This window comes from Pelodiscus sinensis, chromosome 18 (assembly GCF_049634645.1).
Source record: "Pelodiscus sinensis isolate JC-2024 chromosome 18, ASM4963464v1, whole genome shotgun sequence".
In the NCBI taxonomy this organism is placed as follows: Eukaryota; Metazoa; Chordata; order Testudines; family Trionychidae; genus Pelodiscus; species Pelodiscus sinensis.
Window position 1 is genome coordinate 14302989 of NC_134728.1, and position 26339 is coordinate 14329327.

The 26339-nt window shown below is 45.1% G+C and overlaps 1 protein-coding gene across 2 annotated transcripts; it reads right to left on the reverse strand.

Moving 5' to 3' along the window:
* Positions 1-349: 349 nt before the first annotated feature.
* On the reverse strand, positions 350-24537 carry RAE1 (ribonucleic acid export 1). 2 transcript variants are annotated; one of them, XM_075901156.1, is made up of 12 exons: positions 24395-24537; positions 20289-20385; positions 18621-18725; positions 13132-13224; positions 11637-11723; positions 8953-9039; positions 8177-8248; positions 7522-7629; positions 5344-5450; positions 5179-5254; positions 3975-4169; positions 350-1628 (listed from the first exon to the last, which is right to left on the reverse strand). In XM_075901156.1, the coding sequence occupies exons 2-12, from the start codon at positions 20376-20378 to the stop codon at positions 1542-1544; spliced, it is 1107 nt and encodes a 368-aa protein (XP_075757271.1). In that variant the 5' UTR covers positions 20379-20385; positions 24395-24537; the 3' UTR covers positions 350-1541. The 2 variants fall into 2 exon arrangements, with proteins under 2 accessions (XP_075757271.1, XP_075757270.1); XM_075901155.1 differs by having other exon boundaries at positions 20289-20401; positions 24395-24524.
* Between the last annotated feature and the right edge of the window lie 1802 nt (positions 24538-26339).

Here is a 26339-nt window from a genome sequence, read left to right on the forward strand (position 1 = left end):
ATGATTCATTTTTAGTAAAGACAAGCTGTGAGGTATTTAACTGTTGAGATACCAAGGAACTCAATTAAATCCATCAAATAAAAGGCTGATACATTTAATGAATGAAAAGGAGTAATGCTGAGAGAAAACCCACAGAGTTGATTCATAATGAAGTGACAAATGAGGTAGATTTCCAATACAGGATATTTTTTGTGCAACTGCAGTTAATTGTTTTAATTGTAGAAAAGAAATCTGAAATTGCACTTGAAAGACCAAAAAAGCCACTTTGGGAAGTGTAACACAAATATTCCAGCCTGATGCATTCTGTTCATATTATTAAAGTATATTTAGAATCACTGAATACTCAAAATCATTTAGTAAAAAATTTATTTTAAATGTAACTATGAATCAGTAATCACAAGTATTACAATGTAAATTTTTAAAGAGATTTTTTTTACAATATGACAGGTCTTTGTGGATATGCAAGATCCATTTTCTTCCCCTCCCCCCTAAATAATGAGCAGTCAGCTCCAAAAAGAAAACTTTGGCATGTGTACAACATGTAGTTAACAAAAATAACGGATTCAAGTCAGAAAAAACAACACCACCATTTTTGTTTAATTTCACAGCACTGTTTAATCAGGGATGAAGCCCATCTCCATTATTTACTATTCCAGTATTTAAAAACATAAAATCAAGCTTATTTCAGCCTGACAAAAATGTTTTGGGAAAACTGTTGGCACTCTGAGCTAAAAGAACAACCTTTCAACTCCGGAGACATATGGGTTATCAAACAATTTAGGCCACAAGTGAAAATCAGTTTTGTGCTCACATTTAAATCATTAGCAGTTTGTTCAGGCTACTGAACTGTACCACTTGATGCAATTGGCAATTTCTGGAAAAAGGAAGGGCACTGCAAATCAAGACTGAAGTGCATTGTTGGAATCACGGAAAGAGAAAAGGGAAATTTTTACAAGGCCCCTCTGTTCTACCTCGGGTCTTTTGTCACTGCTTTTGGTTACGTATATAAATACGGAATTCATTCAAACCCTGAGGAAAACCAAAATTTTCAATGCCCTTTTTTCTGCTATACAGTCACTAATGCTTCTATATTAAAATAAGAATCCGTGAAAATGATGAATAACCAATAATGACCAGCCCCCTTTGAGAAAAGTTATTCATAATTCCCCAAATAGTTAAAAGAAACAGTATCTACAATTTTTCCAGAACTATTGTAAATGAGCATTTTATTGTAGTAACGGTAAAATACTGCCATAGACACACTTGCATTTCTGAACAGTAGACTAATATCACTCTTGAATTTAGAGATTTTACAACAATTACTGCGGAAGAACAGTTGTACGGTAAGTCATCCTGCAAATATCAGACACTCCTGTACATGTCAGAATACATAATTTGAATGATGTTTTCCAGCAAATCAGAATATACTTTGGTATTATTTATAGGGTTTCCAGCTAAATGTTAGCGATCCAAAACGAACAACTTCAAGGGAGTAGCGTGGCAGAAAAGTACTGCTGTAACATCAGTCAGAATTATACTCACTACTTCTTATTCCTGGGCTTTAACTCTTCTGCCGCATTACGCAGAAAAATGTAGTTTTTCTTTTGTGGATTATAAAATTCATGGCCCTAAAAAGAGAAAGAGTTAACTATATTTATCTGAAAGTATCAGCTTAATCCTGAAGTACAAGAATCTGAACATTGTTAATTTAATGATAATTCACAATTTAAAAACAGGGAGTTTTAAAGATCAGACTTACTATGTAACCCAAGGAAAATATTGGTTGGCATATACTACGATTAGAAACAGTTAAAAGGCAAATTTCAAAATCCAAATTTTTTCATCTTAAAGCAAGTGAACACCACTTAAACTTTTGCTTTACATGCAAAATTCAAGTATTTTGAGAGTTAAGGAAAGTAAAAGGAGTGTTTTAGCCAGGGTTAAGAATGGAGAAGAGGGCACATGATAAAAGGTACTACAGACTCACTGTACATTGTCTTTTGAGTCATACAAAAGAGGACCAAATTTTCATGTAGTGAAGAGCAAGGTCCACACTATTATACAATTATTTTTGTTCATCAATTATTATTATAAACCTAATATTCTGCACATGAAAGTGAATAACTGTCAATAATTGTTAGCATATACAAGTGCTCAGTGCACATACGTGGATTATTCATGATATTGCAATGGGTGTTAAAAGACTATTTTCAAAGAGCCCTAAGGTCTCTTGGCATCTGGATTTTTTGGGGTTTTCTTAATTCAGAGACTGATATATAACTATTACAACCCAATGCACAATTTAGAAGTTATGAACTTTCACTCGACAGATTAACACAATCTAGACAGAAGACTAACTGCCTACCAGCTCCAGATTCACTACTAAATATTGTTTCATAATCTACTGCACTGAAAGACCAGTTAGTTCATATATGCCAATATTCCCCATTAATGAAAGTAAAAATACTTTTATCTTTGGACTGTAACAATAAAAGTTAAATTATAGTGTTTTCTATCCAGCAGGAACATAAAGCACATTAGTAAACTTAATATATCGAGATCACTTTATCCACACATGAACTGAGATTTGACATGCCACTGTTTAACAATAAACTGTAACAGTTTACAACGGGAAATGAAAGTTATTTTACATTTAAAGTACAAGGCATAAGAAGAAAAATAGCGTTACTGTAAGCTAGGTATGTTAAAATAAGTTTAACCATGTAACCGCTGAAAATTTCAGCAGTTGCACGGTTACAAGTGGGGCAGCAGTCAGCTCCCCAGGAGCCAGTGTGCGAGGGAAGCTGACTTTTAAGTGGTGCATACCAGCCTGCCTCCCTGCACTGCTGCCTATATATAAGTGGTAGGTGGCTTCTCCAGCAGCTGGTGTGCATGGGGAGCTGGCTTTAAGCCACCTCCCTGGAGGTATTAGGAGGCTGTGTGTAACCATGAACACTAATTGATGAGCCTTGGCATCAGTTATATTTTCACATCCCTACTGTAAATAACTGATTAGTATTGGTTAGATTTTAACATTTCTTTTTTCAAACTACTAATTGTATTTTCTTGCATTGTGATCCTTTGTATCTTAGCATCAAGTGTATACTGGGAAGAAAGATCTCAAACCATCACAAAAGAGCTCCAGGAACTGGTATTCGAAATTAAATACATGGCACTCACTCACTTGAGTAACAGAAGCAACAGTGTTGCAGCATGTTTTTAATCAGTGCTTTAGGTATGTTTTCATTGGAAGAAATGAAATCACCATATCAATTTTATTTATATAATCCAACAGCACTCTAACAGTAGATGTGTTAGCAATCACATATGGAACAAATTCCAAAATCAGGTAACTCTGTTTAACCTATATTTAGTTGGGCAAGATAGTCTTTGTTTCGTGGCCTAAATCCGGGTGGGGAACTTTTTTGGGTCAGGGGCTGCTAGCCCACAAAAAACAAAACAAAACAAAAACACACACACACACCCCTCCCCCCCAATCAGGGGCTGCATACAAGTGAGAAGCAAGCAAACAACGCCCCCCCCTTCCCTAAAAACACATACACGCCCCTCACTGATGTGGTCCCTGACTAAGGAGAAAGACACTTCCCTCAGTCCTCACACACCTGGGGGGCCAGGATAATAGATTTTGTGTGCTCCAGCCCTACAGGGAGCTGGTGCACCAGTGCCAAGCTCCCCAATGCTGGGGTGGAGGGAGAAGGTCTGAGTCTTGGGGGCTAGATCCAGGCAAGCTGGGGTCTGCATATGGGCCCTGGGCCTTAGGCTCCCCATCCCAGGCCTAAACAATTACTGATTTAGTGCTGTGTTTCATCTGAGAGTAGGCTAAAGTGATCCCTAAATCAACCTTTTCCCCCCAGAGGTATTTGGAATACTTTAGTAATACCTGTAAAGAACTTTGAGAGTCTCAGATGAAATGGAGTATTGAAATAGCGTCGTCTTAATTCACAATTTCTTACCTTAGACCAGTCATAACTAGAAGCATATGCAAAAATATTCCCATTGTGATTAAAACAACAGGCAGATATTGGCTGGTCAAGCTGTTCTGATGTTTTTAGCTTTGTTCGTGCATCTTTATCCCAAAAGCTGAATCTACCGTCAGATCCTACAGTTGCAAGGGTGCCATGGGCAGGATGAAACGCTATCCCATTCACCTGAAGTCATAGAAACCATCATAAAATAACCAACAATGCAGATGAGATGGAGTTTCACAATACATACACTGAACTCATGTGCAGATTTATCTAATTTAAATTAGAACTAGTATTTTAGTCTTGACAAAGAACTTTTTGCAAAAAATCTGTTTTTCCTGAGTGGCTATTATTTAAATACAAATTCCCATTCGTGAACATAGTAATTCCCTTGTTGTTGAACAGAATCTTGAGCAGAGACTTAATGAGCAGTATGTTTTTCCATAAACAAAAACTTGGGTATAATAGACAGACAGACAGATAGAAAGAAAGCATATAGTCAGGCTGTGGCGGTGCATTGGGGTTTTTCCACCTCCTGCACCCCCATAGTGGCACGAACAGACTTCACCAGCCAGTAGAATAGAGGGATTTTATTGCTTCTCTAGGATACAGCACAACACAGATCAGATGTAATCTGGTTACAGGAACTGGGGCTAGGAGGCCTCAGTGCCCCCTGCCCCCCTTGAGATGGGGAGTGGCTGGGCCCCACAATCCCAGCCCTCCCCCCAGCTACTTTTCCCCTGCTTCCCAGGCAGCCAATAAAAACCTGTCCCTTCCAGCCCTGCCCCCAGCCAGGGGCGGCATTCCACCTTCCTTTGTTCCTCTCCCTGGGGGGTAACTGGTAGAACAGGTTACCTCCCTGTCCCATCAGCTGGGCCTTGGTACAGACAGCAGCCAGTGGTGGTCACCCACAGCCGATGCCTAGCAACCAGCAAGGTACCCACACTACGTCACACAGGCAAATTGTAGGGGGTTCTGGTTATTTTTAACAAAGAGCAAAATACTTTGCCTGCTACTATTTTAATATTTACATTTGATAATTTTTCCCTAAGCATAAGCAAAACTCTTTAGGTGCAAAAAAAGTCAAAGAACAGAGAATTTATGGTAGATTTCACACAAAACTGTACATTAGGTGTATGTAGCTTCTAACTTCACTTCAAAAATGATGCAGTGGTATGTGTTGAATACTTACAGCATAGATATCCTGGGGTGCTGATGTGTTTGTTCCATTGGAGCGATGACATTTAAAAGTGAAGTTATCTTTGGCTCTGAAAAGAAAGATTTTTTTTCCACATTTTCTTAATTTTAAAATGAACTATTGCAAAATATTTAATACAAAAAAAAAAATCACACTTACGGATTTGGTGGGTTGATATAGTGAATAGCTACCCTTCCTTCAATGCTTCCAAGGGCAAATCCAGTAGGTTTGTTCACTTTGTCTTTAAAAATAGCAACACAACGATGCTGAATTTGAAAAGGATACAAAGCATTTTAGACAGAAGTTCAATGGCCAGATTTTTCTAAACATTGCCTTTCTATGGAGGCACAACACACTGCATATATTAACACAACTTGGAGAAAAGCACATACAATATTAGACAATGAGTCAAAGCCCCTCTACTTATTCATGCCTAAATTTGCAAATTTCTGAATTCACTTGGGGATCAGCAGCAGACATTTCCTCTAAACAAACAACAGTTTTCTTCCTCTTTCACCAAGGAATTAAACATACAAAAATCTTTTGCATGTTAGGTGACATGACTGATTATGAAAGATTTCTCTCTCAATTCTACATCCCAAAAATGTGCATTAATATAGTGAGAATAAAATTACTAGATTCTACCCACCATCAATCCTGCTTCTTTGGAACAATTACTTGTTCTACAAATAACAAGCCTGTTATCCAATGCTGTAAGAACAAGCACAAAGAAGAATTGCATTTTGACCAAAATTAAAAACAATAGAGAAACTGAGGTATGAGCCTTATCCTGCAAGTCTTCCTCTCCATGGATGCCAACTGAGCTTGCAGGATTTGTCCCATTAAGCTTAACTGTAAAGTTTTAGTATCAAACTAAAACAGTCTCTGATTTTAGTTGTAAATATTGAGATATATTTCATTAAAATATTTTTATGTACAGCCTCTCTCCAACTTATGAAACGGTTACAGACCAAGCAATTGGTCGTAACTCGGTTCATTCGTAAGTCGGACCCCATTGAGTTACATGTGACCGCTCTATTTGTAAGCATGGATCGCATTCATAACTCGGGGTTCGCCATTTACGACAGCTTTGGTCGTAACTGCGAACGGTCGTAAGTCGACGGTTCGCAACTCAGGGACCAGCTGTATAGTTTTTCCACTGTTCCTTATTCCTGTAAAGAAAGCCAAATTACTCCATGTGAAGTAAATCCATGGGGATGGGCATGGGCACTAAATCTTAATAACTTTCCTAAATTCCATGTGTTTTCAAGAAAATGTTCTCAAACCAGGCCATTCACTTGGATGTATATATTACTCCTGGGGGAATTCTGCGATACTGCACACATGCAGAATTCATATGCGTTGCAGATTTCTTTGCTTCCACAAAGAAAAATGATTTCTCATGAGGAAGCAAAAGAAAAGCCTCAAAAGAGGCACATTCCTCCTTAACGGTGTGGAGGCATTGTTTTGTTTTAGAAGCATAGAGCAGCTGGCAGAGAAGTAAATCACCCTGGGGTTCGCCCTACACCTGAAACACCCTGAGTAATCCTCCAGCCAGAGTGAGCCGTAACTAGGTGTATGTGGACTTCCACCTCATCAAGCCCCACTCCCCCAGCATCTGGACCCTCCTCTTCTGATGAGCCCCAACCTCCTTAACCTGGACCCCCCTAACAAGTTCCATTCCTCTTAAATATGGAGCACCCCCCCATGAGTCTGTGCATCCAGACCCCCCACCAAGCCACCACACTCAGATTCCTTCACACAAAGCCCTCTGACCCCATGTCTGGATCCAGCCACCTTAGCCCTCCACACTTGGATCCTGCCAGGCTGAATCTGTCTGCCCCACACCTAGATCATGGACAAAACTCTTGTTTGCTATCTTGGTGGTACTGGCACAGAGGGGCAGGGCCTCAGGATTTTTCTGGGGAAGCCGGTCTCTTGCACTATCAAGGTCAGGTGCACCCTCACAGCTAAGTCCTGTGGGTGAAAAAAGGAAGGGCCTGCAGGGTGACCTCCCACATCCATGCAGCTAGAGCCTTGTGCTCACCATTACCGTATGGCAGCCTGCATATTTATTTATTGACAAATATTGAGTACATTTAATTTTTTATGCAGAAATGTTAATTTTGTGGCACAAATTCCTCTCCGGAATCCAATATGTACTACAAAGATGCAGACAATTTGCTATATTGAAAGTCTATGTGTATTTAGGAACATACACTATATTGGGCAAAGAAAATGTGGTTTTAATATATTAAGTTTTTTGGTAAAATAGCTAACCCACAATTTTTATATGCTGCATTAATAATCTTATAGTAAGTGTAATCAATTATTTACCTGGTGTTTAAGTGGAGATTCTATTCTTCTAAATTCAGAAGGCTGATTCTCTAACTGGTACACTATCAAACCCCTTTCTGCAGTAGCCACAACTGCCATGGGATGTACCTGGATAAGGATGAGAAGTGCAGGTTGAAAAGAGATTAGACTATGTTAACTTCACAACAGAAAAGTCTAAACTCCTTCAAGTTACTTGTTTTACCTAAACCTTTCAAACAATCAACTTAAAAGAGCAAGACTGTTGGCTCTGGTAAAAGGTAACCAATAGACTGAAAATTGTATCTGCATAGTATGTACAGTAGGGGCAGTAGTAACACAAGCTTTTTCCAACAAGAAGCATAAATTCTGATATGGGCAAGGAAGCAAGCGCAGTTCCGTTTGTATCAATTGTATTTTTGGTTCCTCTATTCTCAATGACAACGAGACCACTAATAGTGCTTCAGAGGACAGGATTCTCTCTTTGCCAGGAACTAGATTGAGACCAAACAGCCATCAAACATAACCAAACTTATTATTTATTTAATACTAACTTGGATTGGTAAATAAATAGGTATCATGGGCTCTGAAATTATTAATCCTTTGAACCATAGAAGTTTGCACAAATTTCATTGTTCTGAAACATGTTTCATTTTGTGAAACATATGTATTGGCTTACCACATCAGCACAATAGCATCTTTCAGGTAGCTGTAATGTCATCATAGGAGTTGGTGATCGTGTATCCCAGAACTAAGGGAATAATGAAAATCAATGTATTTAAAAGACTTGAAGAATTCCTTTTGCTACTGGAAATGTGGCATATTTAGTATTAGGAAACATTGCAACTGTTTATTTTGGCACAAATGAGTCTGATCACATTTTCATTTTGAGTTTTTTTTTAGCCCCTGGCCAGAGGGAAATAACACTCACTTCCTTAGGGTGTGTCTAGACTACCTAGTTTTGTCAACAAAAGTGGACTTTTGTCGACAAAACTGGACTTTTGTCGACAAAACTATACCAGCATCTACACTACCGCTGAGTTCTGTCGACATAACGTCGACAGAACTCAGCAGTTTTGTCGACGCTGGTAAACCTCATTTTACGAGGCATAACACCTTCTGTCGACAGAACTCTGTCGACAGAAGGTGTTATTGCCTGTAACATTGCGTCCAGACTACGGAGTTCTGTCGACAAAGCAGCTTGCTTTGTCGACAGAACTCAATGTGTCTGGACGCTCTTTGTCGACGGAAGTTTTGTCGACAGTATCTGTCGACAAAACTTCCGTCGACAAAACGCGGTAGTCTAGGCGTACCCTTAGTGTTACAAATCATCACCTATAAAAGTTATTTATTGATTTTTCAAATTAGTGTAGAGTTCAAAGTTTATAGTAAACATTTCCAATTTCACATACATTAGCATAGAATAAACCTGTTTACCAGGAACAATTTTCATACCTTCAAAGTTTTATCCCAACTTCCTGTCATCACACAGCTATAGTTGGGTGCTTTAATCCAATGGACAGTCTTAACAGGGGCTTCATGCTGAAGGAAAACAGCCAAGAACAATGCATATACATTTTTTAAAATGACAGTATCACTTTTTGGCTATGCATAGCAAAAGAATGCTACAAAAATAGGGTATGTGTTATGAAATCACCACTATAATCAAAATATGTATGCTTCACCACAACTAAAGAGAAAACAGTGAACATTTTCACATATTTAATTTCACATACAATAACTTACATTAAGGAACAGAAATAAGTGTTCCATATTAGAGTAAAAATTCGCATTGAAGTTGAAAATAGATGTCAGCCTATTAACAATGCACTTAAGAAGTCAATACCCTCATGAAAAAGAACCTAACAATTACATATAAAGCTCTCTTTTCCTATGATCTTAGTGCTCATCCAAAATCTATGTTAAAAAGATTGTGTAGTGGAAAAAACTATTAGTGAAGCAGAGCAAGAAAGCAACACAGGGGATTGGTAACTGAAACAAAGAGTGTAAAAGGGAGTCAAAATGGGGTGGAGAAGCAACATTGAGTAATCATGTCTGTTGCTCAGTGCTACTGTGAGGCCACAGATCAGGCAGAGGTTCCCAAATTTTTTGACACAGGCACCAGTTAATCCATTCATGAGCTTTTGGAGGACCTGTAACATTCATTTGCATATTTGCATAATCATTAAGCAAATGATGAATATGCAAATAAATTATTTCTGGTCCTCCCAAAACCCCCAGTGCCAGCTTTAGCAAAGGTTTTGATATGGTTACTCACAATATTCTTGCCAGCAAGTTAAGGGAATATGGATTGGATAAATGGTCTGTAAGATGGACAGAAAGCTGGCTAGACCAGGGTTTCCCAAACTTTTTACTTTAGTCGGAACCTGTTTTTTTTTCAGTACTGATTTTTGTAGCCCAAAAATATGAACGCATATTAAAAAAAAGAATGGAAAATGAATAAATGTTCACTGGTTCATCCGGCTGCATCCTCCGCCCAGCCTGAGCCAGGTCTTGGGGGACCCGGTGCCGCACAGGCACTCTGGGAGCCTGGAACATCCAGCTGCATTCTCCACCCAGCCTGGGCAAGGGCTTGGGGGACCTGGTGCCACACTGGCACTCCGGGAGGCAGGAGCAGGAGCAGACTGGGGGTAGGGTATCTGGCTAGAAGGGAGAGTGCAAGGAGAGGACTTGGACCTCCCTGGTCTGGCACCCTCTGGACCTGAGTGGTCCCAGATGAGGGATGTTTTGGACTAGGAAAGGTCACTTCAGGGCTCCTGGTCCCCCCGCCTGTCCCCACCAGGCTTCTTTACACCTCCATCCCCTGCAATCCAATTGAGCTGCCCACCCCCACTGGTTCCCTGCACCTTCCCCTAAACCATGCAGACATGCTGAGCCCAACGCTGATTCCCTGCCCCTCTCTCCCTCCCCTTAAGTCCAGCGGCAGGCTCCCAGCACCTCCCTCCATCTGTAGCCCAGCATCCCGTACCTTCCCCCCTCCCAGCCCAGCCCGGCGCCCCCCTAGCGTGGCGCCCAGGGACAACTGCCCCCAGCTCCACCCCTCACTACGCTTCTGCCAGGAGCCTGGAACATCCGGCTGCATCCTCCGCCAAGCGCGCCCAGGGCTTGGGGGACCCAGTGCTGCATGGGCACTCCGGGAGCCTGGAACACCCCAGCAGCCACGCTGAGGGCCGGTATTATTTTCCCGCGGACCGGTACCGGGCCGCAGCCAATAGTTTGGAAAACGCTGCCATAGATGATGAGAAGTCTCTTGGGGATAACACAGGGCTTTTGCCTACGGTTTGAATTACCTACGTCCCACTTTAAGAGTTACCATCACCTTAAAATGTAGCTAGCAATTTGACAGGCATCTTCCTCACACTATACTTCATATAACAGTATCTAACTGGAAAACGTTGAATGTCCTTTTAAACTGGCTTGTAATTTTTTTTTTTAAAGATTTATTTAAAAGAAATGATACATTAGTGCAGATGACAGTGCTGCTCAAAGCAGGTGGCTGCTCCTTGTAGTGTTCTATGTTAAGGGGAGTGGGGCTTCACGCACTGCCCCCACCCCCAGCAAAATCTTTCAGCTTCTATTGGCCGGCCACAGTGTGAAGCCTCCCCTCTTAATGAAGAGAGCCACAGGAAACAGAGCAGTCTGGGGAAGCCTGCCAAAGAGTGCTGCTGGCTGAGAGTTGCTTAGTTAAGTGCCTTTGGCCAGAGCCTGCCTCTGGCACCCCACCCCGTCCCACACCTCAACTCCCTCCCAGATCCTGCATTCCCTTCTACATCTCTCCTGCAGGTCAGAATGCTCACCTGCACCCATACCTCCTCCCTGCTCCCCAATCCCCTGCTCCAGATCACCACCCAAACCCTCCAAACCTGCCCCCCCCCAACACTAGGTCACAATTCCCTCCTTCAACCAAACTCCCTCTCAGATCCCACTCCCTCTCCTGCATTCCAGTCCCCTATCCTGAGCCCCTGTCTTCACTCAACCTCAATCCCAGACCCCACAGTCCTCCATAGAAAAGTGTGGCCCTTGATCCCTAACCAAAATCTTGGAGTGACCCCCCCCTTAAAAATTGTCTACCCCTGCTTTAGTGTCTCTCTGAAAGAAATAACTTGGGGATTACTTACCTGTGCAATTTGTATGGCCTGGTTACTGTTGAGATCCCACATTTTGGCAGTTTTATCACAAGAAGCAGTAAATACTTTACTTCCATCCTACAAGGAGGAAAAAAGTCATTAAGTTTCATAATTTTAAAAGATTACATGTTAATTTGAACATGTAATTTATGTTTGCAATATTCACTACCCATTAAAGAATTGCTGGGCCTGATTCTTCATTACCTAGTACTTGTGTAGTCATTTAATAAACTAGGTATGTAAAATAATGCTCTTCTAAGAGTATATTTGGTGCAAAATAATGGAGAATTAGGACAACTGCCTACAAAACCATCATACAAAACAGGATTTTGACTAATGAATCCCTATCAATACATATATTTGAATTGATAATTAGAAACACACAGAGTGTGCATCTACACAGCACCCTATACTCGAAATAAGATACGCAATTTGTGCTATGCAAATTGAATATCTTATTTTGAATCTATTTCAAAATAGCTTATTTTGAAATTTGACGCATCTACACAGCACCAAATTTCAAAATAACATGCTATTTCGAGCTTTCCTTATCTCTTGTGCAGCAAGGCTTACCGGGATGACAAAATAGCATGCCCGTTATTTCGAAAAAATATTTTGAAGTAACGGGCGGCTTGTGTAGACACATGGTAGCTATTTCGGGATACCTCCAGTATCTTGAAATAGCCATGTAGAGTAGATGTACCGAGACTGCTATCCAGCTGAAGAGACTGATATTGCCCTGTTCTTACTGCTTAACATCAGTCCAAAATTCTACTTCAAATCTTTCTCCTATTGTTTTCTATAGTTTTATAATATGCAATCCTTTCCCTAAGAAAACAGTGGGCACACAAGATGCCTCAAAAATGGTAAAGCATCTTAGATCACAAAAGATATGTAAAAAAAATATGTGAATTTTACACCGATACCTGTATTTACTAAATTTAACAAATTGGTTTTTTTGATCAAATCATAACCATGTAGTTTCAAATAGCCACAATAGTCTACTCCTGTGTAAGGGTTTTGTTTAAATTAACATTTGACTTCCTAAAAGTAATTTGCACAAAAAAAAAAAACCAGAGGAAAAGCTCCCCCCAAAAGTATGGATTAAAACTGAAATGGTACTAAATTAAAACTATGGGAATGAAACAAAGCAAATTCTGCAATTTTGCTTAATGTAGTAATATTGTAGGGTGAAAGTCACTTCAATATACAAGATTTCTGCAAGGCCTTTTGTACTACCAGAAGTTAATGAAAACTGTACTAGCTAATAACAGCTTTAAAAAACCTCCTGCCATTGCATCTTCACATCCAAGTGGTAGTCTTACTAAAACAAAGCAATCTCAGATTTAAATGTTACATTTTATGATTGTAGCATATAATTTAATCTACAATTTAAGTCAGTATTTGAAACTAGAAGATATTTGTTTCCTGGATCAAGTTACTAATTTGCTTGAAAATACTTTTTGAAACAAACAAAGAAACATACATCACTCCAGCATACATCTAGTACGGGCCCTGTGTGCATCTGCTGAGCTTTCGGAATAGTCTGTCCATTATCCTGAACTTCCCAACACCGAACCTATGAGATAAGATGCACATATCAATTCTGTAAATATATAAAAATTGTTTGATTACCTAGGAATGTGCTAGGGGGTCTCAGAAACAAGGCATGTCCACACCCTAAAGAAATTACTTAACACATTGAATTAAGATGGAGGGGAAGAAGGGAAGAGGAAAGACAACAATTACAATCATCTCTCTAAGTTGCACAGTCACACAGCTGCCTAATAAGCCCCATGCAGGGACTCAGAGCACCCACAACTGTGGAACAGGCCCCTCTCCCGTAGCTGAGGTAGCTTCTTGCTGAGGTTGGGGAAGAGGTACATTCCCCCTGGCTCTGGCAGTTACTTGCTGGGACCAGAGGAGCATGCCTCTGGCCCCAGCAAGGGCAGCAAGAAGCTGCCATGGCTGGGGGAATGGCACCTTCTCAAAGTTCTTCTCCAACCATCCCCAACAACATGGATCTGCAGTAGCCGGAAGAGAGGCATTCTTCCCCTCAGCCCAGCCTAGTCTCAGTGGAGCTGCATGGCCAGCAGATACAACTTTCAACTTGCCTGGAGCTGCTGCAGTGAGAGGGGATTGGAGGGAGCCCTCTCTCCCAGGGAAACCTGTACCCAAAACCTTTCATCCTCAGCCCCATCGTAGATCCCGCACCCCCAGCTATAGCCTTCCCCCCTGCACCCTAACCCTCTGCCCCACCTATAGACCCCTCACATATCCCAAACCCTTCATTCCCAGCCCCACCTCAGAGCCTGAATCCCCAGCCAAAGCCCGCACACCCCAAGCCTCGAGCCCCCCCTCACACACCAAACTCCTCAGCCCCACCTCTGACACAGACCATTCATGTGCAAAATGAATTTTGTTATGTGCACCATATGGAGATGATATGTGACGCACCATCTCCATGTTGGTGCACATAACAAAATTCATTCTGCACATGGTGTAAAAAATTAGAACACCGCTTGCAAACCTTTCTAATTTGCCTTTGATGTCAGCAATACGAAGCATTCCCTACATTTAGCAGCATACATTTAATTGTGGGATATCTTATCCACATGAGTGGATAATCCTTATTCTAATTTTACCAGGTTTTTTGGTTTAAACAATATCTTGTAGCAATGAGTTTCACAGATTAAGCACTGTGTAAAAGAAATGTTTCCTACAGTTTCTTTTGCCTTTACAATTACACTGAATATCCTGTTGTTCTTGAATGATGAGAAACGATAAGTGTTATGAATTCAAATGCCTCATGAGATTCATTAATTGTTTTTATTTAAAGTGATAGGGAATAGCCAGCATGGGTTTGTGAAGAACAAGTCATGCCAAACTAATCTGATAGCTTTCTTTGATAAGATAACGAGCCTTGTGGATAAGTGAGAAGCGGTGGATGTCATATACCTAGACTTTAGTAAGGCATTTGATACGGTCTCGCATGATATTCTTATTGATAAACTAGGCAACTATAACTTAGATAGGGCCACGATAAGGTGGGTGCATAATTGGCTGGATAACCGTAGTCAGAGAGTTGTTGTTAATGGTTCTAAATCCTGCTGGAAAGGGATAACAAGTGGAGTTCCTCAAGAGTCTGTTTTGGGACCCGTACTGTTCAATATCTTCATCAATGATGTAGATATTGGGATAGAGAGTACGCTTATTAAGTTTGCAGACGATACCAAACTGGGTGGGGTTGCAACTTCTTTGGAGGATAGGGACATAATTCAAAATGACCTTAGCAAGTTAGAGAAATGGTCAGAGGTAAACAGGATGAGGTTTAATAAAGAGAAATGCAAAGTGCTCCACTTAGGAAGGAACAATCAGTTCCATACATACAAGATGGGAAGCGACTGTCTAGGAAGGAGCATGGCGGAAAGGGATCTAGGGGTCATAGTGGACCACAAGTTGAATATGAGCCAACAGTGAGATGCTGTTGCAAAAAAAGCAAATATGATTCTAGGTTGTATCAACAGGTGTGTTGTAAGCAAAACTCGTGACGTCATTCTGCCGCTCTACTCTGCACTAGTTAGGCCTCAGCTGGAGTACTGTGTCCAGTTCTGGGCGCCACATTTCAAGAAAGATGTGGAGAAATTGGAAAGGGTACAGAGAAGAGCGACAAGAATGATTAAAGGTTTAGAGAACATGACCTATGAAGCCAGGCTTCATGAACTGGGCTTGTTTAGTTTGGAAAAAAGAAGATTAAGGGGGGACATGATAGCGGTTTTCAAATATCTAAAAGGGTGTCGCAAGGAGGAAGGAGAAAATTTGTTCCTCTTGGTTTCTGAGGACAGGACAAGGAGTAATGGGCTTAAAGTGCAGCAGGGGAGGTTTAGATTGGACATTAGGAAAAAATTCCTAACTGTCAGGGTGGTCAAATATTGGAATAAATTGCCAAGGGAGGTGGTGGAATCTCCCTCTCTGGAGATATTTAAGAACAGGTTAGATAGACATCTGTCAGGGATGGTGTAGACGGAGCTTGGTCCTGCCTTGAGGGCGGGGGGCTGGACTCGATGACCTCTCGAGGTCCCTTCCAGTCCTATTATTCTATGATTCTATTTACTGAAAGTGTTCTGGAGTATCATTAATCCAAGTACTTTGCTCAGTACATCTTGTTTAACAAGATCTTTGATATCGGATTGAATATTCATCTAGTTTAGGGCACCTGAAGTTTTTAATAGCGAGACTTCTTAACAGAGAGACTGACTTATGGAATATGTTCTCTCCCAGTCACAATTGCACAGTCCACATCACTTCCTATTGGAAATGAAATAGTATCCAAACAACAACTACACCCGTGGTCACCAACCGGTCGATTGCGAGGCCTCAACCAGTCGATCGTAAGGCGTTAGGCCTCTTCTCATTTTCCCTCCCACCCCCAAAAAGCCCCACTACCTACCTCCAACAACAATGGAGGTAGTGCTGGCTTCCCGCGGGGTGGACGGAAGTCCTGCAGCTTCGCGCCACTTCCGGGGGTTCCGGAAGTACGCTGGCTGCTCCCTTCCCATGCCGGGCGCGCTGTGGGAGGGGGCATCGGCCCCGGAGGAGGAGCACGGGGGGAGAGAGAAGAGATCTGCGGTGGGGGAGACGCACGCGCAGGAGTTTCCCCGCGTTGGGGGGGGAGGGGGAGGAGGGTGTCGGCCCCTGGGGAGGCGCACACAGGGGCTTCCCTGTGCCGTGGGAAGGGGGAGTTGGGCCCAGAGGAGGAGTGCACCGATTTCCCAGGGGGGGGGGGGAGGAAAGGATCCTGGGAGGAGGCGGGTGCAGGAGACTCCGTCCCCACTGGTCCCCCGGCTCCCTGCCCCCCTGTTCCCTCTTCCCTGCCCCGTTCCCTCTTCCCACTCCCCAGCCACAGAAACCTGTCCCCACTGGCACTCTGTCCCCAGCCGAAGCACTCACTAGCACCCTTCCCCAGTATTATGTCCCCTGCTCCCACCAACACAGTTGGGGCTACATTAGTGAAGCCTGGGGGGGTAGTGGGAGGGGCACATTGGAGGAGGGCTTTTTTGCATCTCACTTGTGTGGCCCCAACTGACTTTTCTGTGGGTCAGTGACCCCTGACTCAAAACAGGTTCCCTGCCCTTCTCCGAAATAAAGACAATGCAGCAACTTTTTGTGTTTGATATAGTATTTTATTTAAAAATGAAGCCTGGCCAACAAACCCCCAAATGGGGTCAAGCCCCCATCTGGCCACAGCATCATAACACTCCTGCACTCCCCTTTCCCTCAGACCCTACATCTGAGCCTCTCATACAGTGAAACCCCTTGCCCTGAGCCCCTCACATACCCCAACCCAAATTCCTGAACCCTCACATCTAGAAGTCTGTGGCTTGCTTAGTACCCTAACCCTACATCTGACCCCAACACTGCCCGGCCTGGAGCCAGCGTTCCCTTATCCACCTCCTCCTGCATCCATATTTCCTCCCAGAGCTTGCACCTCTCACCTCTTCCCACACCCAAATCCCTCATTTCCACCCCAGAGCCTACACATCCTGTCTCAACCTAGTGAGGGTATGGCTAGACAGCAGGAGTTTTTCAGGATTCCAGAGACATCCCAGAAAAACTCTTCTGCATCCAGGGATGCATTTGTTCTTCTGCTTCTTTTAGTGGAAGAGCAAACATGATCTTTCAGTCACCCCTATATTCCTCTTTCCACAAGGAATAAGGGGGCTTACAAAAGAAGGGGTTTTTCTGACATTTGGTCCACTCTAGACAGGCCAAGTGTTGGAAAAACCTCTTCCTACAGAAGAATTGGGAAAAAAAAGCAGCAGTATAAGGGTTGGGGATAGCAAGTGATGGAGAGGAGAACAGAGAGGGCGGGGTTTCAAGGAAGGGGAGGGGCGGTAGATCTTGGCTTGTTCGGTCATTGAAAAAGTGATCTTGGGTATAAAAAGATTGGAGACCACTGAACTACACTAACTTTTTCCACTTTGAAAATAAATATTAGGAAAGTTTTTAGGCTGTAAGTCAGCACCACCGCACTGTCAACTGGGGATGTAAGCAACTAGTTGAGTGACTACTCAACTACTTGCTTTCCCTCTCCCCTGCTGCCTCTGTATCAGAGACAATAAAGGGGGAGGGCAGAACCCCAGCAGTCCCAGAGTCAGTGTGAGCCAGGACTACTTGTGCTGGCCCCAGGAGTTAATCCCACTACACTTAAATGCAGAGCTGCAGCAGTGGTTGCAAACACCCCACCCCCCTTTATGAACTAATCAAGTAGTCGATGGAAATTCCATCGACTACTTGATTAGCCAGTTAACCATTACTTAACAGCCCTACTATAAACCAGTGACTGCCCACAGACCAGTTTGAAAATCTATGCATCAGCTGAAATTTCAATCTCTTACAACAACACTCTGAATCATAACCTATATCTGCATACCATACAACTGTATGAGGAAGGGATACGGAGACAAAAGAATTATTTTTCTTCTGTATAGTGAAAGTAGCAGACAAATGTAATAAATACTTGTGCTGCAAAAACTATTCCTCTTTACAGATATACAAACTAGACTAGCTGTTACAAAGCACAGAATCAAGTAGTACAAATCACTCCCTTCAACTGAAGTTTAAATGATGCTGTCAGCTTGAAATGATGTTAATTTCAACAAATTAATTAAAAGTGATAGTACCTGCAATGACTGCTCCTTACCAATTTATCTGGTTTCAGAACCATATTTTTGGTTTCTAAAAATTATTTTCTGTGCCCTCATGCTATACAAAGACACAGAGAAAATAAGGGGAAAAATAACTTCAGATGAAACAACAAAACCTGTATTAGGTAAACTTTTATCAATTAGATAAAGTAAGGAAAAATAAAAAAATGGTTCTTTTCCCTCAATCTTTAAAGAATTAGGTAAATATGTATCAGGAAAAAGAGATTTACACTGTCCTTTTTACAGACCATATTCACTAAACACTTACATCATTTGCCCAGGATCCTGCAATAAGGAAATTACCAGGCAAGGTTAGTGGACTGAAGGCTAAACAACCAATGCTGTCATCAGGTGGAGATGTTACTTCAATATCCTGCAAAGGCCAAAGAAAGTTACAAATAAATATCCATACGTCTTAAAACTTCTCAGTGTGTCTTTTAGTCATAGATCAAGTTAATAAAGTACGGAGTTTCTCAAACTGTAGTACATGAAAAAATATGAAAATGCCAACAATAACGGACTACAAGTGGTGCTTTATTCTGACAAATATTGTTATAATTAATAAGGTAATAAGTTTACTGCTGATATAAATAAGGAAGAAATCGCTTGCATGTATAACAGTGAGACTGCTAGAGTACAATTTATTTCTCTTGTAATTGGCTCTTATTCTTTGCCTTTAACTTCAAGGTCCTTTGAATTCATGTTGGGCAAGTTTCCAAAAGACCATACCTTTATAACACATATAATCATCGGAAGTGTATACACAATCAAGTTAGCTGTACACATAGCCATGTATCAAACTTACCTGAAAATCAGGCAAAAGTTCATTGAATAACTATCACATTAGATTGCTAGAATCCTCTAATGCAATGGTCCTCAACAGAGGTCCGGGGCTCCCTATGGAGCCGTGAGCAGGTTTCAGGGGTTCCACAAAGAAGGGGCAGCAGGTGCTGGAGCCAAGAAAGAAGGCTGAAGTCCCAATACACGGAGCTGAATCCTGGGGGCCAAGCTGCGCCATGTAGAATTGAAGCCTGAACAACTGGGGGCCCCAGTCAGTTGCCCAGCTTGCTACCTCCTAACTCTGGTCCTGGTTTTCATATGCAGAAAAACAGTTGTTGTGGCACAAATAGGCCAGGATTTTGTATAGCATATTGGGTCACTCTCAGGAAAAGAAAAAAAAAAAAAAAAGGGTTGAGAACTAGGGATGTGAATGTTTAACCAGTAAGCATTACACTTACCAGGTGACGTTTACAGGTTATAGTTAACAGGCGACCCGGCTGGGCCGGAACACCCTGTTGCGCCACAGGTGGTGTGGGGGGGAGGGAGGCACACTCAAGCCTGGCCAAAGTAGCCTGCATGTCCAGCAGGGGAGAGGGCGTCCCCTTGCCTGCTCCTATTTAAGTAGTTGATCAGTTAAACATAAGGTTTAATTAGTTAACTGATTAAACAGGATTTTACATACCTATTGAGAACCCCTTCTCTAATGAACACAAAAATCAACAACCGTACCATTTCATGAATCATGGCAGAAGTGTGTTTGTGAACTATTTTTCAATGCTACTATCGGCAGCATATTTTCCTGCGAACCTACAGGGAATTAACACCATTCCTCATTATAAGGCATGCTAGTCAAGACTGTTATACTGACTATGCCCATGCCTCACACATAATCCATAGCACTGTGTGTGTGTTAAATTCAATTGCAAATCATGTTAGGTTATAAATAGGTTTGACAGTCTGGGCCTAAGTCTTCCTAGTGAAATAGAAAGGGGGATATTCATAACAGCATTTGCTCACAAACCCTGACATTTTTCAATAGTTAGGAAGAATGAGTTTTGGGGGAAACAAGAAAAATAAATACATGCTAATTTTCACTCCTGATTCACAGAAAAGATCACCTGACACAGACTGTTTACATGTAGCTTAAGACAAGTACCTTCATGGGGTTGTGATTATCTGTTGCTGTACTTCCAAACATGCTGGTTCCACCAGTTCCAAACCCTGAGGTTGATCCAAACAAACTCATCTTGGCCCTTCAAAGAAGAATGCCTATTAAAGACGTAGACCTTTACTTAGGGATACAGGAAGTACAGTACTAGATTAGAGTGGTCCACCAACTTTAGTATCCTGACTCTGACAACAGCGAGCACCAGATGCTCTACAGAAAGGTGGAAAAACCCATAGGGGACAATTATAAAATAACTTTAGCATTCCTATCCCTGTTAGAGGTTTAGCATTTTATTGCAAGTTTCTACAATACTTATTCAATTTAATTGCTGGCCTTGGCCTCAGCCTCACTTTCCTCATAATATCTGAGTTTGGAGGGAAAACAATTCCTTCAATTAACGATAAACAATGCGATTAAGATGATATGTGGTTTTGCCTCTGCACAAACCCAGAAGGATTTGGAAAACATTGCTGAATTTCAGTCTCTCTCTCTTTTTTTAAAACAGTATTTTTGATTATGCGACTTCCCAAACACTCACTGGAAATGAAGAGAAGAAATTTCATAAATAAAAGCTACTTAGGGAAGAGTACACAGTGAAAGGGAGGAGGACCTATTCAGTAAAACCATGTGCTGAGGGGCTGGATGATAAACACTTCAGGGCTCCTTCAATGACGTGTGCACAAAGCAAGAGATGGGGAGGTATGAAATTGTTTTAATTAGGGATATTAAATATCAGTTAATTGAATAATCGATTAACCTCATGAACTCTTATTGGTTACTCGACTATTTTATAGTCCCTGGGTGTAGGACCGGCAGCTGGTGCGCTTTGGCCCCACTCCCAAGGAGCCCCCTGCCACTCCGTGCCGCTGCCTTGGACACCTTACTAGGGTGTTCAAGTAACAGAGGCAGCAGCATGGGGTGACGTTCGGGAGTTGGTTCATGAGGGGAGCCAGTTTAAAAAACATCTCCTCTTGCAGAATGGCTGCCTGTCAGCCTACGCTTTCTCTGATACAGAGGTGGCAGCAGCCCCTGTCCAAGGCGGATCTGAACTCCCAGATCAGGCGCAAGCTAGAACTGAGTCAGGCTGCCTGCTTGCCTGGCTCCTAAAACACTTTAAATGCAGAGCCACAGTGGGAGTAGGTCTCGGACCCAGCACAAGCCAGTACTGAGCAGGGCTCCTGGTCAGCCTGCTAAAAAATTTACTGCAGGGGGGAATGTGTGCAGTCTATAGAATTAGCCAATAAGCTTTTGCTTATTAATTGACTATACTATTACCACCCCAATTTCAATTAGTTTATACATCTGTGGAGCAGTTTAGATTGAGGTAGAGAGTATTAGGAGGAAAATCTGGGGAATTTGGGTGGAGAGGAAGGGACAGGCTGCTGGGTGCAATGGAGCTAGTTGCTGGCTGACAGGAGACAGCTGGGGCAGTTGGTGAGGAACTGGGCCAGTCACTGGCTGACAGGAGGGAGATGGACCAGTGACTGAGGGACCGGGTCAGTCACTCACAGACAAAGGTGAAAGTAAGCTGGTGCACCCCAGTGCGGTGCTCCAGTAAGACTGGCCAGCTGGGGACAGAGCTCTGGATGTTGTCAATACTTTGGGCTCTGCGGCCACAGTACACCAGGCTTCAGCTCCAGTGCAGGGGCAGCTGGGTAATGGAATCTCCGTCTCCCTGGACAACTCATGGGATCTATCAGCCAGGCAAGTGCAGTCCATGCCATGCCACCCAATCAGGTTCTTCGGGTGTGATGAGCCACCTGGTGCAACTGGTAGAGAGGCTCCCAGCGGGATGCGGGTCGGCCTGAATAAGGCGAATGGGCCCTTACTTGTGCCACACCTACTCCATCAGCCCTGGGTCCTGCTGAGGCAGACTAGCAGTCTCTCCATAGTGATGGGACCCTGCGTGGCCTTGCAGGACCAGGCGCTGCCACCTCCGAGCCTGGCCTTAGAGGAGCTGCTGAGCCACTGCATACCCCCACTGACTCCCTCTAAGACTCGGGAGAAGGCATCGCCATCAGTTAAGTACTGCAGCATGGAATTGGTGTGCTCCTACCGGGCCCTGGAGTCTGGACTCTGGCAGGAGGAGCTGCTGGTCTGCCTGACTCGGGACTTCAGCACTTCCACAGTAGGGTGTTCCAAGGCGCTGCAGGCTTGGGAGTAGCAGCAGGAGTCAGGCACCCTGTTTTGGGTTAAAGACTGGTTCTGCTACCTCAGAAGCCAGGGCCTCTTCCAACCTGGGTTGGCTGGAAGACAGGCTGTGCTTCCTGGTGAAGCTCAGGGGCGACATGATGGAGGCACTGGCGGCACGACATGCAGAGAGAGGGCCGCACCTTAGGGTAAGAGGTGTATCCAGCAGTCAAGCAGCCCTGAGCTCCCTCCACACCACTAAACCCTTGCCCTGAGCCCCTCCCCACCATAACCTCCTGCCTTAACTCCTGCATCTCTCCACCCCTGCCTTGATTCCTGCAACCACCACGATTCCTGCAACCACCACAATCCACCCACCAGTCACTGAGGAATGGTGGGCAGGGGAGGAGCTGGGCCAGCCGCTGAGGGGATGGGCCAGTCCTGAGAAATGGGGGGTGGGGAGGAGGAGCTGGGCCAGTGGCTGAGGGATGGGGGGAGAGGAGCTGAGCCAGTCGCTGAGGGATGGTTGGGGGCAGGGGAGCTGGGCTGAAGGAAGGGGCCAGTCACTGGGGGGAGGAGAGGAGGGGGAGCTGGGCCAGTCACTGAGGGATGGGGGGCGGGAAGGAGGAGCTGAGCCAGTCACTGAGGGGCCGGGCCAGTCGCTGAGGGATGGGGGGCGGGGAGGAGGGGCCGGGCCAGTCACTGAGGGATGGGGGGCGGGGAGGAGGGGCCGGGCCAGTCACTGAGGGATGGGGGGCGGGGAGGAGGGGCCGGGCCAGTCACTGAGGGATGGGGGGCGGAAAGGAGGGGCCGGGCCAGTCACTGAGGGATGGGGGGCGGAAAGGAGGGGCCGGGCCAGTCACTGAGGGATGGGGGGCGGGAAGGAGGAGCCGGGCCAGTCACTGAGGGATGGGGGGCGGGGAGGAGGGGCCGGGCCAGTCACTGAGGGATGGGGGGCGGAAAGGAGGGGCCGGGCCAGTCCTGAGGGATGGGGGGCGGGAAGCAGGGGCCGGGCCAGTCACTGAGGGATGGGGGGCGGGGAGGAGGGGCCGGGCCAGTCGCTGAGGGATGGGGGGCGGGGAGGAGGGGCCGGGCCAGTCGCTGAGGGATGGGGGGCGGGGAGGAGGGGCCGGGCCAGTCGCTGAGGGATGGGGGGCGGGGAGGAGGGGCCGGGCCAGTCGCTGAGGGATGGGGGGCGGGGAGGAGGGGCCGGGCCAGTCGCTGAGGGATGGGGGGCGGGGAGGAGGGGCCGGGCCAGTCGCTGAGGGATGGGGGGCGGGGAGGAGGGGCCGGGCCAGTCGCTGAGGGATGGGGGGCGGGGAGGAGGGGCCGGGCCAGTCGCTGAGGGATGGGGGGCGGGGAGGAGGGGCCGGGCCAGTCGCTGAGGGATGGGGGGCGGGGAGGAGGGGCCGGGCCAGTCGCTGAGGGATGGGGGGCGGGGAGGAGGGGCCGGGCCAGTCGCTGAGGGAGGGGGGGCGGGGAGGAGGGGCCGGGCCAGTCTCTAGCTGATGCAGGGGGAGGGGAGCTGGGCCAGTCGCTGAGGGAGGGGGGGCGGGGAGGAGGGGCCGGGCCAGTCTCTAGCTGATGCAGGGGGAGGGGAGCTGGGCCAGTCGCTGAGGGATGGGGGGCGGGGAGGAGGAGCCGGGCCAGTCGCTGAGGGATGGGGGGCGGGGAGGAGGGGCCGGGCCAGTCGCTGAGGGATGGGGGGCGGGGAGGAGGGGCCGGGCCAGTCGCTAGCTGATGCAGGGGGAGGGGAGCTGGGCCAGTCGCTGGCTGACAGGAGACCGCGGGGCAGCTGCCGCGGGCGGCCGGCGCCCATGGGGAGCGCTCCAGAGGCGAGCGTGGCCCGCAGGGGAGGGTGCCGGGGAGGGACGCGCTGTGGGGCAGAGCAGCGGGGTCTCCGGGGAGCGGCTGAGCGCAGACACCGCACTCGGCCTGCCCGGGGAGCGCCGCTGCGCACTCACTCAAGAGCCGGGTCCGAGGCTGTTGCGGGGAGCGCGCTCCGGGAGGGAGGGCGGCACGAAGGCGAGTCAGACGCAGCACAACCGGCTCCCACACGGCCGAGCCGGAACAGGCCGCTTTCCACCGCGCATGCGCCACCTGTAGCTGAGCTCACAGAGGGCACCCGCCTCCGTTCGGAGAAAAGGGGCGGGGCTGAAGCAGCTAGGCAGAGCGGGGCGCGGGAGAGTAGCGCCGCCTCGCGCGCCCATAGGGAGCAGTAACAGGGTCATGCGACCGACACATGGCACACGCTGACCTAGGCACGGCTCTATGGGATTGCGGGTGGCAATCGCAGAGCTAGTAACAAAGCAAATTGCTGGGTGCAGCGTGCAGAGAGCGCGGGGCAATTCTCTGTTGCTTTTCCTCACCAAGAAGGAAGAAACTTATTCATAACAAAGATAAGTGCATCTGTTCGCTTAAATTATTTTGCCAAAAGGCTGATTACAAAGGTGGAAATATTATGAGAACATGCGTAAATAATTAACACCTTAAGAAAAGTCTCGTTATGTTATACTACATTGTGGTGGTGCAATAGGACCAACTCAGGCCACATTTAAACTGGCACTTTGTAGCTTGGGGTAGGGATGTTAAAATGTGTTTAAAATGTTAAAATTTCAGCAGTTACATGGGTATGCACAGGGTAGCAGATGGCTCCCCAGGAACCAGTGCCTGGGGTAGCCAGTGTCATGTTTCCCCTGCTCCTTTCCCCCTACCTCTGATATAGAGGCAGCAGCGTAGAGGGGAGGGGCTGCACCCTGATGCAAGGGTTAAGCTGACTCCCCCTGCACCCTGGGTGGGCATCTACACTGTACTGTTATTTCAAGATAACTAGCATTATTTTGAAATAACTATGAGCATCTACACAGCCATTCCGTTATTTCAAAATAATTTCGAAATAATGGATGGCTTTTTCTTAAATCTGTAAACCTCCTTCTATGAGGAAAAATGCCTATTCTGAAATAGCTATTTCAAAATAAAGCATGTGTGGGTGTTCCACTTCTGCTATTTCCAAATAGCCCCTCACTAGGGCCATTCTTAGTTATCCTCCTCAGTGCCTCCTTGGGCTCGAAATTGAGATACCACATCTACATTAGGGAAGCCTGCCTCAGACTGATGTTGAGGCTTCCCTGCAGTATAGATGTGCGATTTCAAAATAAGCTATTTCAGAATAACTATTCTGGAATAGCTTATTTTGAAATAAGTGTGCTGTGTAGACATATCCTGGGTGTTTGCATGTAACTTTGAAGGCTAATCATGTACACAGTTACACTTTCACATGCCTACTCAGGCTTTGAAAAAAACACCCCTGCCAGCACAGCAAATTGCAGCACTGCAAAGCAACCAGGCAACCAGAACTTGTAGGTAAGGTCCCATGGGAAGCAAGACTGAAGGGAAAAACAACTGAGGAGAGTTGGAAGTATTTCAAAGGGACGTTGTTAAGGGCCCAAAAGCAAACAATTCCGCTGTGTAGGAAAGATAGAAAATATGGCAAAAGACCAGCTTGGCTTAACAAGGAGATCTTGCATGATCTCAAAATAAAAAAGGAGTCCTATAAAAAATGGAAACTAGGACAAATAACAAAGGATGAATATAGGCAAGCAACACGGGAATGCAGGGGCTAGATTAGAAAGGCAAAGGCACAAAATGAGATCAAACTAGCTACAGGCATAAAGGGAAACAAGAAGACCTTTTATAAATACATTAAAAGCAAGAGGAAGACCAAGGACAGGGTAGGCCCACTGCTTAGTGAGGAGGGAGAAGCAGTAACAGGAAACTTGGAAATGGCAGAGATGCTCAATGACTGACTTCTTTGTTTCGGTCTTCACCGAGAAGTCTGGAGGTGTGCCTAACGTCGCGAATACAAGCAGAGAGAGGGTAAGTTTAGAAGACAGGATACACAAAGAACAA